The 12,927-nt window shown below is 41.8% G+C and overlaps 1 protein-coding gene across 2 annotated transcripts in view; it reads left to right on the top strand.

Moving 5' to 3' along the window:
- Nucleotides 1–1,091: 1,091 nt before the first annotated feature.
- The window catches only part of agfg1a (ArfGAP with FG repeats 1a), a 30,904-nt gene continuing 19,068 nt past the window's right edge, over nucleotides 1,092–12,927 (top strand). The window contains exons 1-2 of one of the 2 annotated variants that reach the window (XM_078284127.1): nucleotides 1,092–1,467; nucleotides 11,363–11,456. In XM_078284127.1, coding sequence (XP_078140253.1) covers nucleotides 1,301–1,467; nucleotides 11,363–11,456 — 261 coding nt within the window. In that variant the 5' untranslated portion in view covers nucleotides 1,092–1,300. The remainder of the gene's footprint in view (nucleotides 1,468–11,362; nucleotides 11,457–12,927) is intronic. The other variant, XM_078284128.1, reaches the window with a different exon arrangement.

Here is a 12,927-nt window from a genome sequence, read left to right on the forward strand (position 1 = left end):
ATGGCTAAGGGTTTGAACAGTGTTTTCCTTTCGTTCTGATTCTGTCATTCATGCTAAAATTTCTAATATTATGTGTCCTCCACACATCTCAATGGGAGAGCACTGAGCACAAAAATGAACAAGTAGTTCACTGGTGGATGGTATTGAACTCCGGTACCTGGGGTACACTTTTATTCATTTTCTCTACCTGCTTATTTCTTAGGCAAAAACAAAATCACCCTTCTATAGCTAATTGCAAAAATACAAACGGCGCACATTTAGTGGAAATTATCTTTGAATGGGAAATTGGACAGGACAACTGATAAATGAGCCCTAGATATTTTCCTTAATGGTAATACATTATTTTACATTATTTAGAATTTAGGCAGAAGGGACATATTTTAGCATTTCTTCATTTGTTTTGCATTAATAAGTCAAGTGATTATCAATTTGCATTGTTTTCTTGAGTAATTTAGATGTTTTGTGCAAGTAACTTAACACTGACATTACGCATAACATTAAACATTAACATTATAAATGTAACACGACACTCCACTTTCTACAACCCTTGGACCCCTAAAAAATGATGACTGATGCAGTGATAATGCTGAGTCGCTCGGTGGTGCTGGTTTGCCAACGAAAGCCTAGAAGCGGGCCAACCGTGACCCCCCTGTCTTGACTATAACCAAAGATAGTTAACCAACAAGAGACTTCACGCCCGACTTTTTCAAGGCCGGAAATCACCTCGGTCACGCCTACAGTTGTCTAAAATTAGAATGTTAATTAGGCTACAAGCCACCTAGCATGGTACCTATCTAATACAAGCAACCAAATTATTCAACAATCTTCATGAATATTCATACTGACATCATCCTTCACCATACTACGCATGCACGAGACAGAAGCAACTGCTAAGCATTTTTGGGTTCGTTAATTTATAAATGTGTAGGACCACAAAGCTAGTAGTACAAACATTACGGTGTTGGCTAAATCAAATCCGCCTCTCACAGAAAAAAATATATTGGACTACATATTGAGTCTCAGCCAAGGAGAAGCGGTCGAGACTGCATAACGGATTTAGGCGAAGACGGAAGTAAGCAGAAGGAAACATCTCGCTTTGTCCGCGAGCCTTCTGATACAACGCCTCAAACTCCTTGTTCTTGGAGACGCGAGGCCGCCCTGACAGCAGAACTACCTACCTACTCCCTCTCACTGTTTTTAACGGGTCGGTAACCGTTAACCAGCCGGATCTTTTGTGTTCATCGCAGCTGACTCCCTAATCTTCCCTGGTTTTATTTTATTCTCCCGTGTGTCCCTTACCATGGCGGCGAGTGCGAAACGAAAGCAAGAGGAGAAACACCTGAAGATGCTCAGAGAAATGACGAGTTTGCCTCCCAACAGAAAGTGCTTTGACTGTGATCAGCGCGGCCCAACCTATGCCAACATGACAGTGGGCTCATTCGTCTGTACCTCCTGCTCTGGCATTCTGTAAGTTGTTCAGTGACCTTAGCCAGACATGGCGCACACATAGAATTAACGTTTTGTTATCCCTTCAGCTAACGTTACATACGGCAACCTCAACATTAGCCAGCTAGCGTAAGATGACTAGCGTTAGCTAACGTTACTTACGTTATCTAGTATGACTAGCGAGTTAGCTTGTCTCGACATTGTCTTGCTGTATTGGGTGGGGTAGTTGGGGTGTCAGTATTTAGCACAGCAAGCTAGCAACCACCCGAAATGCTAGCTAACTTTAGCCTGCAAATGCTAGTCAATGGAACTTATCTGACATTTGCAAGCTGGTTTTCCAGGGTTGGTAAGATAAGCCAGCTATCTACAACTGCTACTAGTTGCTGGTAACATTAACGTTAGGTAGCACCACCTTGTAATTGACTTCGTTGTGGAGTTGCATGCCCCCCACACACACAACTTGGATACTAGAACAATTAAATTATTCACAAATATTTGCCAAAAATTCTATATCTGCTTCGACCCATATCCATGAATTTTATTTGTTCTTGTAACGTTAGGTCACGTTAAAGCCATGACGAGAATTATAAATTGTGGTTTTTAGTGTAGTGGGAAAAAAATAGCCTACTTTATTCTTAGAATTTTGCAGATGTCGCTAATTGGGACGTCTTCTTGTAATTACATTACTGGCTGATAATGCAATCCCATTTTTTGTGCCGTCATCAGAGAGTCTGTATTCGTAAGCAGTAATTTTGATGCCCAAATATCGATTTCTGTATCACGTTTTAAAATCCTATACCCGTCTGGCTCTCAGACATGCACTCACACAGTGCTCTCTGCTTCTCTACAGCCAATTGCCCCAAAACTGCTAGTTTACACATTTATAATAAGTGAAATCCCAGTGCATTTGACTCCAACGTCGATTTAAACTGTTGATATTTTCTGCACCTAGATATTTTGACTTTAGATAGTATTTGTCTGACTTAAAGCTTTGCTGTACAGTTGTGTAACCAAGCATCTGTAGCTTGGGATTTGGGATTAGTGAAGCAGTGCATTTCTCCTTATTCAGCTAAAGATATTCTACCTCAATTCAGCTGTCAAATGTTTCATAGTTAAAAGCTTTTGTGGGGAGATGTGATGCTGACTAAAACAGAAAACAAATGGCACTCAAAGTATCCAACATGCAAAATGTAGTAATGACAACATGCATAATGTGGTAATGACTTCACCTCATGATTCTCTGAGGATTTCGAGCGTATTCCAATGATGGGGTATATATCGACCTATATAGGAAATCATTGGGGTATATTGACCTATATGCGAGGGCATTGTGCTAATCTCCTCATAATCACTCTCCTCTGAAGACTTTTGAGGATTTAAGTATTATACTGCATTCCCTTATGAGTGCATGGACTTCTTGCACATTGTAAACCAGTGTGCTCACATACTGTATACCAAGTGTTGAAAATCACACAGCATAGTTCTATGTCCCCTTACACTTACTGTACACCAGTCCTGCAGAAAGGCTTTTCGACACAAAGGCCAGATCTGCTTAACAGACATGGCATCCAAGGTAAAGTGTTATCTCTACACTGTTAGAAGTGAGAATCCTGGTCCTCTCTTTGCCACAAAGTCCCATCCCTGTTCACTAATTGTTTACCCAGGCTTTTGTAAACCTACAAAAGATGTTTGCTTAGCACAACCTTGTGTAATTGAAAGTGCTTCTTAATGCTGGAGAAGAGCAAACTGACAGTTGGCTATTAACAGGTAACCCAATAAGTCGTTCATCTGTCCGTCCTGTTCTGCTCAATCACACAGGCAGCAGCCTGCACTTGTACTTCCTTAATGTCTTATGGAGGTCACCCCGTCATTCTCCGTTTGTGAATAATGGTTAGTCTAATAATGTTGTGGGGAAAAATGAAAGTATGTGCCGTCTTTCAGTCTCCGCTGATGTCCTTTTAGCTTTATTAGTTGGTAGAGAAACGGATGTCTTCTCTGATTTAGGTCATGTTCTTCCAGACTGCTTTTGAGTCGCTCCACATCTTCTTCATAGGGTTTGTACCTCAGACATTGCGTAGGGTACAGCTCTTGCTTCATTAGGTGCATTTATGACCTTAAACTGTTTTGGCTCTCCACTTTGAGATGTGTAGGTTATTTAGTATGGCATTGAAAAGAATGAGAGTAATTGTCTGTCTGCTGATGGGCAGAGTTTCGCCTCCCCCTCTCTCCTATAGTTCTGCAGGGAGTCCACTGTGAATTTCCCAGCTGTTCACCCTACGGTGTTAAACTGTAATGTGAATTAATTGAGTTCTTTTATAAGGTCTCAGATCCACAGTGTGTGTCTCTCTCTCTCTCTCTCTCTCTCTCTCTCTCTCTGTCTCTCCCTCCCTCCCTCTCCTCTCTCTCTCTCAGAAAATAAAACTGTCACGTGTGGAATTTGAGCAGCATAAATCTTCCCAGCAGAAGAGTGCGGGTTTGAAAGGATTGATGTCTGCCTGATGTATGCAGGAAGCCTGGTGTGATTGTAGGGTCAGGAAGTGGTATGGCCCCACTGTGCCGCTTCATCAGCAGCATGTGATGTTAAATGCGCAACAGGAAGTGGTGGAGGGGTCACTGTCTGCTTCTTTCTCCCTTTTAGTTCTGGAGAGGCATAGGCACCGACATTGTGTGAGAGAGCTAACGGTGTCATGCTCAGGCTTGATATATTGTTTTGGTTGCTGTCTTGGCTGGTCTACTAAGACTGTTGCACAAATTAGGGTAGTGTTCACTTTACTTGGTCCTCTACAAAGAAGCAAAACAGTCCCACCAATTCCTAACTTTAACCCCCAGCACAGACATCTACCCCTGTAGGCACTATGCATTTACCATGAAAGGTCATATTCCTGGTTCAGAGTGCAGTCTTTTAAGTCTTAAACAATGCATTCACCAGACATTGTCTAGGCATAGGAGTTGGCAATGGTTCATTACTTTGACTCATTACTTTGAAGTCAGTACTATCTCTACCTCTGTCTCTTAATAGCCACAGGCCATTTGATTGCCATAACCTTCCCTAGTCATCCTAGTTACCTCAATGGACCCCATGGCCAAATGTCACTCAATATTCAGTCTAACACTAGTTATCTTAAAATCATCTTGCTAACAGACACTATGTATGATGTTCACAAGAATGTATTTGTGCAGTTTTTATTTTTCTACACATTCTATTATTCTGGGCTTTCTTGTGTTCTCACATTACTAGTTTAAAATTGTATGTAGGCTATAGAACCTACTACAGTTATTTGTGCCATACTTTTTACATCTGCTATTTGGGCACTAAAAGAGTGTTTACTTGTTTAGGGGTGATAGTAGGGGCACCACTACCTTCCTCATAACCAACCCCCCCCCCCCCCCCTTGTGGTGTTTAATGGCTGGAGTTGGAATCTGCTATGTAAACACATTCCAGATGAAGGTGGAGGCTTCCCCAGGAGGAACACTGCTCACAATGTCTCTTGCTGGAGTGTTGCTCATGTCAGGAAGTAAACCCTCTTGGCCTATGTGTTCCAGAATAAGCAGGCCTGTAACAATGACTTGACCATGGCAGAGGTGAGGAGTTGTTACTGACACCAAATATCTAATCGCTGCCTAATATGAACCAATGGCGAGTTGACAGATTGGCCGTTTTAAGTTTTATACAGTGCGGTCCACGTTTGATTTTCCTGTGTTCCTGACATTTGATTTCTCAAAGAGGTGCAGCATCTTTTTACACAATACATTACCTGGTTTTAGGATTTCTGTCACACTTCCTTTATACAGGGAAGTGAGTGAAAGTGGGGAAATGAGAAATGAGAAATGAAATGCATTTGTTAATCGTTAACGATTTCCATTACTTACCTTGAAACAGCCGCAATCGGAAAATCAGGTGTTGAGTGGAACTGTTTATTGGAGAAAATGGTGCCACAGAGCTCAGTATCGCTCGGAGGAACTACAGTGACTACAAAGTGGAACCAGTGGGTGTGACTTACATAGCATATTGGGAGAAGTAGTTAGATTAGCAAAGTGAAGGATGGTGCATAGCCTCTTTTCTCTTCTGGGACTTGGCACTGCCAGTCTCACCCTGGAGCTGTCACAGTATGCAAATGAGCATACAGTGGTCCCCTGCTGAGCTGGTCTGATATATAACACTGTTGTAGTTACTGGCTCATAATTATTTTACTGTGCAATATGTCTTCCTATGCTCTGACACACCACACCGCCCAGTAGACTTGTGATGTGAAAGTTGATGGACTTCTGATCAAACAATTGCCAATGAGTCAAGTTTTTTTTTTTTTTTTTGAGAATGTACGCACACACACACACACACACACACACACAGTCACACATTTGAAATGGAAGTGTCAGAATTGCTCAGTTGGACCATTGGACAAAGACGCCATCATCATATTGAGACCTTGAGGGCTCCTGGAACTCGCTCCCAGTATCTGACCTAGTTTCCTCCTCGTGAGGCTGGTAACTGATCACTCACCTGCCCCAGGGCACTGAAAAACGCATACATGCTCATACACACACACACACACCATCGCTACCACCAGCACATAATCACTAGCTTTTCCTCTTTTCTAGAAGTCAGTGTAGAGAGGCGGTGGTGGAAGTAAAACTGGAATACTCAAATCAAGGACTCTGTTTTGTCCCATCACCCATCTCAAATGATGGATTTTGCAAGGACCCTACCAATGTTGAAAAGACTAGTCATTTTTAGGTGTGTTTCCTGAGAAATGTGTTGCACTCTTTCAACCTTAGTTGTCTTTTTTAGAACTTGTGACCAGCATGACATACTGGTCATGACCCTGAAAGCTGATGCAGTGTCATCACTTGTCCTGTTGGCTGTAGAAATAAGCCTTGTCCGTTCCTGTGGGCCTACTGCCTTTTTAGGCCATGACACGTGGTCAACTTTTTGAGACCGTTTAGACGTGAAATGTTCCCAGTAACAATGGCCGAGGGTTTCTTTTCATGATATAGGTTCTCTAAAGCCATCTATGTATGGTTTCTCTCAGTTGTCACTCCCCATCCATTTTGCAAGCAGTATTGCTGCATTCCATTGCATAAAACTGTTGTATCATGGCCTTTTAGGGCTGAATTATGGGAACCCTTAAGCAACATGGCTCAGTTCTGCTATTCACATGTTTGCATTTAACCCCCAGCTTATACTTGTCTGTGTGCACATACTGTACGTGCAAAGATGATTATGTTCATCTCTCACATTTTACACCCATTTATGAGTGTAGGGTTCACTACCATATGTCACAGGTTCAGATCCCATGTTACTTTTTCATTAGCAGTGTAGAAGTCACATAAATTATCAAACGACTGAGATGGTACACTTGGGAGAATTGAAATGCTAAATTATTTCATGATTGAACCTAATGTTAATTGTAGACATCCACCATGGTGGGTCCTGTCATTGTACTTATCAGTGAGCCAGTAATTGAAGCTAGTTATCTCTGAGGGGTTTCATGCAAAGGGCGTCACTTGTTGTAAACTGCTGCCATGTAGCTACAGTGAACACTGTGTATTTGAACAGCACTTTATTTGAAATGTTTTGCTGTACTTTTGTTTCTTTGGATGTGAATTCACATGGTGACTTGGAGGTTAAAGTACAGACTGCCTGGGTTAATTTGTGTCATGTCATAGCTCACTGTTTCAAATGATACCTGTTGTTTGTGACACTAGGCGGAACAGTCGGCTGATTGGTTGATGCTGTGAAGAGAATGGGTGGAGATGGGAACAAGTGCTGTAAGGGCTAACAGCAGTGAATAATTTAGTAGTCTTGTCTAGTATTACACTGCCTATCGGATCCGACGCCTCTATGGCTTTTCTTTTGTCACCAAGGAGATTGTGTTTGTTAATTGGGAAGTGCGGCTCTCATTCCTCAAGTAGAGTCGGGGTGGGCGGGGGGGTGGGGTGGGGGGAAAAACAGAAAAGTGCCACGGTGCTAGCTTGCCAAGCATCAGGTCAACAAATGCTTCAGAGTTTTCTGGACTCTTGCTGTAATGTGTAACTAAAACAGAGTATCAGCTGCACACACTTATTAAAATATAACCATCCACCTCATGTTAGTGCATTTCTGTTTAATAGTTCTAGCCTAGCACTTTAACTTTGTTCAGTGCTTTGTAACTTTGTCAAGAAAAGTGCTTTACAAATATACTTACTCTACTTATTTAGGCTAATCCTGTTCGGTGGAGGGGCCACGGGGCCTAAAATTACAAGTTATGATTTACAGTGTACATTCATAACCTTGAAAGGGCCTTCACTAAGGTTCTTTGATAGTAATAAATTCAGCTCTGTAAGTTTTGTGTAGGTTGCCTCAGTGTTTGTAGATGGGTCCGTCTTAGGAGATGCACTGTCCTAAATCTTATCGCCAGATTAGGATGTTAGTTTTCATACCTACAGGCCTGTGCAGTTGCTAGCAGAGCTGAATCAGGAAAATGCAAGGCAGGCTAAGCAGGTGGTGTGGACAACAGGATGTATAGGAATGGGAAAGGTCTCTAGTACAGCTGCCTGTTCCAGCGTCTTGGCAACATAGGCAAATAGTTCAGAAGAATGTGCGGAGTGCTTGATTTATCTTGTCAGCAGTATGCCCATGCTTAAGGCTGTTTTTAAAAATCGTCTGGCTTGATAAGAGCACTTCACTTAAAGTAGACTAGGTGAAAAATTTTAAACCCTATTCAGACGCATTTTTGCACATCTCCTGGACACGGCCCTCACAACACCTTACACTACCATCATTGAAACACACACACACACACACAAGCTCACTTTCTAATAACACTCACACACCTGTTTAGAGTCTTCTCGAACTTTTGGAGAGGCTTGGGTGGTAACGTTGCCGAAGGTTTGGGCATGGTGGGGGGGTTTGAGGGAGGTGTGGGTGAGAGTTAAATGCTTTGTTCAGACAGGCAGCTCAAATCAGATTTTTTTTTTTTTTTCGCATGCCCGAATCAAGTAAGTCTGAACAGCAAAAACCACATGGAATCCAATCTTTTCAGATGATATTTAAACCACATTCATCAGTGGTTTTGAAATTGCATCTCTGAAAATGCAAGTCAGTCTGACCACTCAGATTGGTAGAGTAAGGGATGCCAGTCTTTTTAAAATCTTTCCTCTTCATTCAAAGTGAGGTGAGATGTTTGCTTGTTCATGGTTTCTTGTTGTGTAGTCTGTGGTTATAATGGAACACTCCTCTGGGAGTCAGTATGGCGGTGTCAACAAAACACTGACGTAGCTGCAAATCATGAATAGGCCTAGACCTATCTCTATGGTAGTTAGGCTGTTAAGTTTATGCCAAAGTTACTGCTTGTTAGTAGTCTCTTGGAATGTGCAGGGGTATTTCTTTTTTTATATGCACGATTCATTTACATTTTATTGTAAGCTCTATTGCTTCTGTTGTAGGCATGTTCAATGATCTGTCTTTGTTTATCAGGTATTAGAGTTACTTATGTGAAAAATATGTCACAGGCTTTTCTGAATACAGGCATAGTTTTTAATACTAGCCTTAGCTAAACAATAATATCAAAGTTGAAATCTCAAAGTTTAACTTTATTTCAAAAAAGAGCAAATGAAATATTTTGCATGGCATTCCAGACCTGATGCATTAATGGATAATTTGCTCAGTCAACTATAAATAGTACTCTGATTTAACATATCTGATTTAACATATCAGTTTTGTTGGCTGAGCGGATTGTGACAAAAAAAGTACAAAATATCTTGCTGACCAGGGGTTTGCAGTTTGATCCCCACTCGAGGTAAAGGTATTCATGCACTTCAAGATTCACCCCATCTGTGACTAAACTCATGGATAGGCCTAAGCAGGTTGCCTTGGATCTTCTTGATTTGTGTCATTTGTGTGATGTTGTCATCTCCTTAGCCTTGAAGGGAATTACTGGAAACTGAGAATGTACAATTGATATACTTGGGTTTGATACTATAAGCTATTGTACTGGTCAGTTCCCAGACAAAACGGGTGGCGAGCTTGAAACTAGCACTAAGCTAGTTAGGGTTCATACCCCGAAGGGGTAGAACCCTATTGTTTTTGTGCTGCTTTATTATTATTATTTGTCTTCTGCCGTGGCTTCCCGTGAGCTGGAATGAGCAAAAACCACGAAACTTGGCCCAATAACTGGAAATGATGTGCATGTGCTTCACGAGAAATATGAGCCCAATCGGCCAGTAGGTGGCGCTGTAATTAAGGCCCAAAAACGCGATTTTCGAAAGGCCACGCCCCTCACACCGTAAGTCTGATTGACTTGAAGTTTGACACACAAGTCCAGCTGAATGTGCTCTACAAAAAAGCCTCTTGGACCATAAAGGTCCGCCTAGATGGATTTTTTGCTAATTTGCATAATGTGAAAAACAGTAATGTGACATCTACTTTTTGGATTTTGACCGAATCAACACCAAATTTGGTATACAGCCTTGGGGGACTGTGACACATTTCTATTATAAATGAGCAAGATCGGTCGAAAAACATGGCCGCCATCAACCAAAATATCTTCGCAAAGGGCGTGGCTTAGCAAATATTGGCCATAACTCATTAACCATTTGTCCGATCATCATAAATCTTGGTAGGTAACTTCAGTGCGTGTCTGGGAATGGGTGTCCCGAAGCATTTTGAGTCCGACCCATAGGGGGCGCCACAAATGCCACAAACGTGTACCGGAAAACCCCGTAGACAGAATTTCACCAAAATTGGTGTGCATGCTCTGGGGGCGAGTATTAACCAAAATCTGAAGTGCCATATTGATCGGTGCAAGTGGGCGTGGCCTATCACATATTTGCTCATAACTCAAGATGCCTATGAGCAATCCTGATTAAATTCACCACATCCCGCGCTATCTCCTGAACATACACACCGAGTTTCGTTCAAATCCGATGGAGGGGGGACGAATGGCGGAACTTTGACTGCGCAATTATTGAAACGCTGCAGGCATTGTGATGATGAAACAAATGTGTGATTGGTCTCGCTCCTTCTTTAAACAGAATGAAACTAGCTGAAGTGACTTTGCTCACCTTTGTGAAGCCTGAAACCCGCTCGTTGCTGCTCGCGGCTTTAATTTTGGCCGATTGAGCTGCTTCCTTCTGTTGAGTGCAAAAAAGGTATGAATCCTCGAATTGCTGCTTGCGGCTATATTTTTCGCTTGTTATTATGTGTTCAGAAAAAAACACTCATGTGAGCAGGCTGAGAGCTAAATATGAAAGCTTTCTGATGGCTCTTTTCAAGTATTGCAGTTATAATAGACATTGTTAATTTGGGCCTTGGCCTGTGTGGCATGAGCTGTGACCTTATCGGTGAAATGAGCAAGGCTTGTGTGGGCTAATGGGTGTTACTCTATAATGGGGGTTTCTATATTGAGTGAGATCGCTTGTTCTTGTGGTGTGCTTACAACTCCAGTTGAGTCAGTGGCTGCAGTTCGGAGGGTTTCACCCACTTCCTTTGTTCTGCTCTACTCCCTTTGTTTCTTTTTTCTTTCATTATCGCTCTCTCTCTTTATACTGTATATATCTGTTTTTTTCTCTCTCTCTCTCTCTCTCTCTCTCTCTCTCTCTCTCTCTCTCTCTCTCTCTCTCTCTCTCTCTCTCTCTCTCTCTCTCCCCTCCTCCCTCTCCCTCATATATCTTCTGATGTCTCTGTGTTGCTGTCTTCTTCGCCCCAGTTTCACACACCAATAAGTCAGCTTGTTGCTAATTAAGTGGCCCCAGCCTGAGAAGTGGGATCTGGATCTTGTCCAGAGACATGATGAGGTTTTGATGTGTGATGTCTTGAAACTAAATTAACCCCTGTGTCTCTCTCTCTCTCTCTCTCTCTCTCTCTCTCTCTCTCTCTCTCTCTCTCTCTCTCTCTCTCTCTCTCTCTCTCTCTCTCTCTCATCCCATCCGTCTGCAGACGAGGGCTCAACCCACCCCACAGAGTCAAGTCCATCTCCATGACAACCTTCACGCAACAGGAAATCGAGTTCCTACAGAAACATGGCAATGAGGTAGGCCTGGCGACTGTCTCTACCCTTGGAGACTGCATGTGTAGTTTAGCTTCCCACTGTGCTGTCACACTGTTTGATCCTGTCTTTGCTGTCCATCTATTTCAATTGGCTATCTGACAAAATATTCTGAGGGGTGGTGGTGGTAGTTTCTATGTGGTTCCATACATTCAGTTGGTCCCAGGATGTACAAGGTAAGCCAAATCACTAAGCTAAATGCATTTGCATTTTGAAATCTTAACAACAGTGTGAAAAAAAGATACAAGACTACACATAGCAATCTTAGCCTGGAAATAAACTTAATAACACACATAACATAATTTTGCACCACAGTGCAGTCAAGTGTCTAGTCTGCTGGAAAAGGCCACAGACAGTGTGGTTGTCGGTGTTAATCGTGGTGCAATGTTTTGTGCTAGATTGCAAGTTATTTTTTAATTGACCTAATCAGCAAGGCTATTTGTTCATTATCTACAGAGTTCCGACAGGCCTTGAAAAATTTATGTATTTGAGAAAAATAAAATAAGGCCTTGAAAGTTGTTGAGAATGAATGGATTGCCTTGAAAGTATTAGATTTTTTAAAATATATACATGATATAGCACCCAAATTAGATAGCCTATATTAGTTTATTAGGAGGAAAATCTTTTCCACAGCCAGTTCACATCACATATAAACATCTAAACATCACAAATTAACATATAGGCAACTTTACCACAGCTGGCACACGTCTGATAAAAACATGAATGCAGAGGTCGGCGAGTGGCAAAAAGAAGAAGGCATGTGGCAGTAGCCATAAAACTCTTTTGTAAAGCAAGCTTTCCTGCATCAGAGGGATCTGTATCTATGACCGGAGGGCAGTAGTGTGAAGTGCTGATTTAGTGGATGGTCTGTGTCATGTGCTATCTTGTTTGCTTTATGGGTGATGGCAGTAGTGGTGATATTCATCAATATGCCTCAGCTCTCTGAACCTCTGTCTGGCCTATGATCACCACTTCACATCCTCATGAAAACCCTATGATGGATATTTGCTTTCATATTGCAGCAGCTTTAAAATGAATGATTTCACCATGATTTCTTTTCCAATTCTGACCAATGTCATGTCTTACCAATATAGAGTACTTGAATTTCACCAAACAATACAATGAAGGCCCTTTTAAAAGCCCTTGAATTTGATGTCCAGGTGAATGAGGGAGCCCTGTGTCTAACTTAGCATATTATATAGCATGACAACCTACACTACTCTGCATGGTCAGATTGTAACAATTTAACCTCTGCTAACAATTTTCTCTTCCTTGAAGTAGCACACTAGGACTGTTGGCTTCAAATCAAAATTGAACTGTGTAGTAGTGTAGGCCTACATATTAGGGTTCGATAGATGGGGTTTTTCGAAGGCTGTTACCAGTATTTTTGGATTGAAACTGCTCATAGCTGATATTTGGTGTCAACACTATGTTTTAATTTGCCCGTTTTCCAAGT

The sequence above is a fragment of the Centroberyx gerrardi genome, chromosome 6 (assembly GCF_048128805.1).
Source record: "Centroberyx gerrardi isolate f3 chromosome 6, fCenGer3.hap1.cur.20231027, whole genome shotgun sequence".
In the NCBI taxonomy this organism is placed as follows: domain Eukaryota; kingdom Metazoa; phylum Chordata; class Actinopteri; order Beryciformes; family Berycidae; genus Centroberyx; species Centroberyx gerrardi.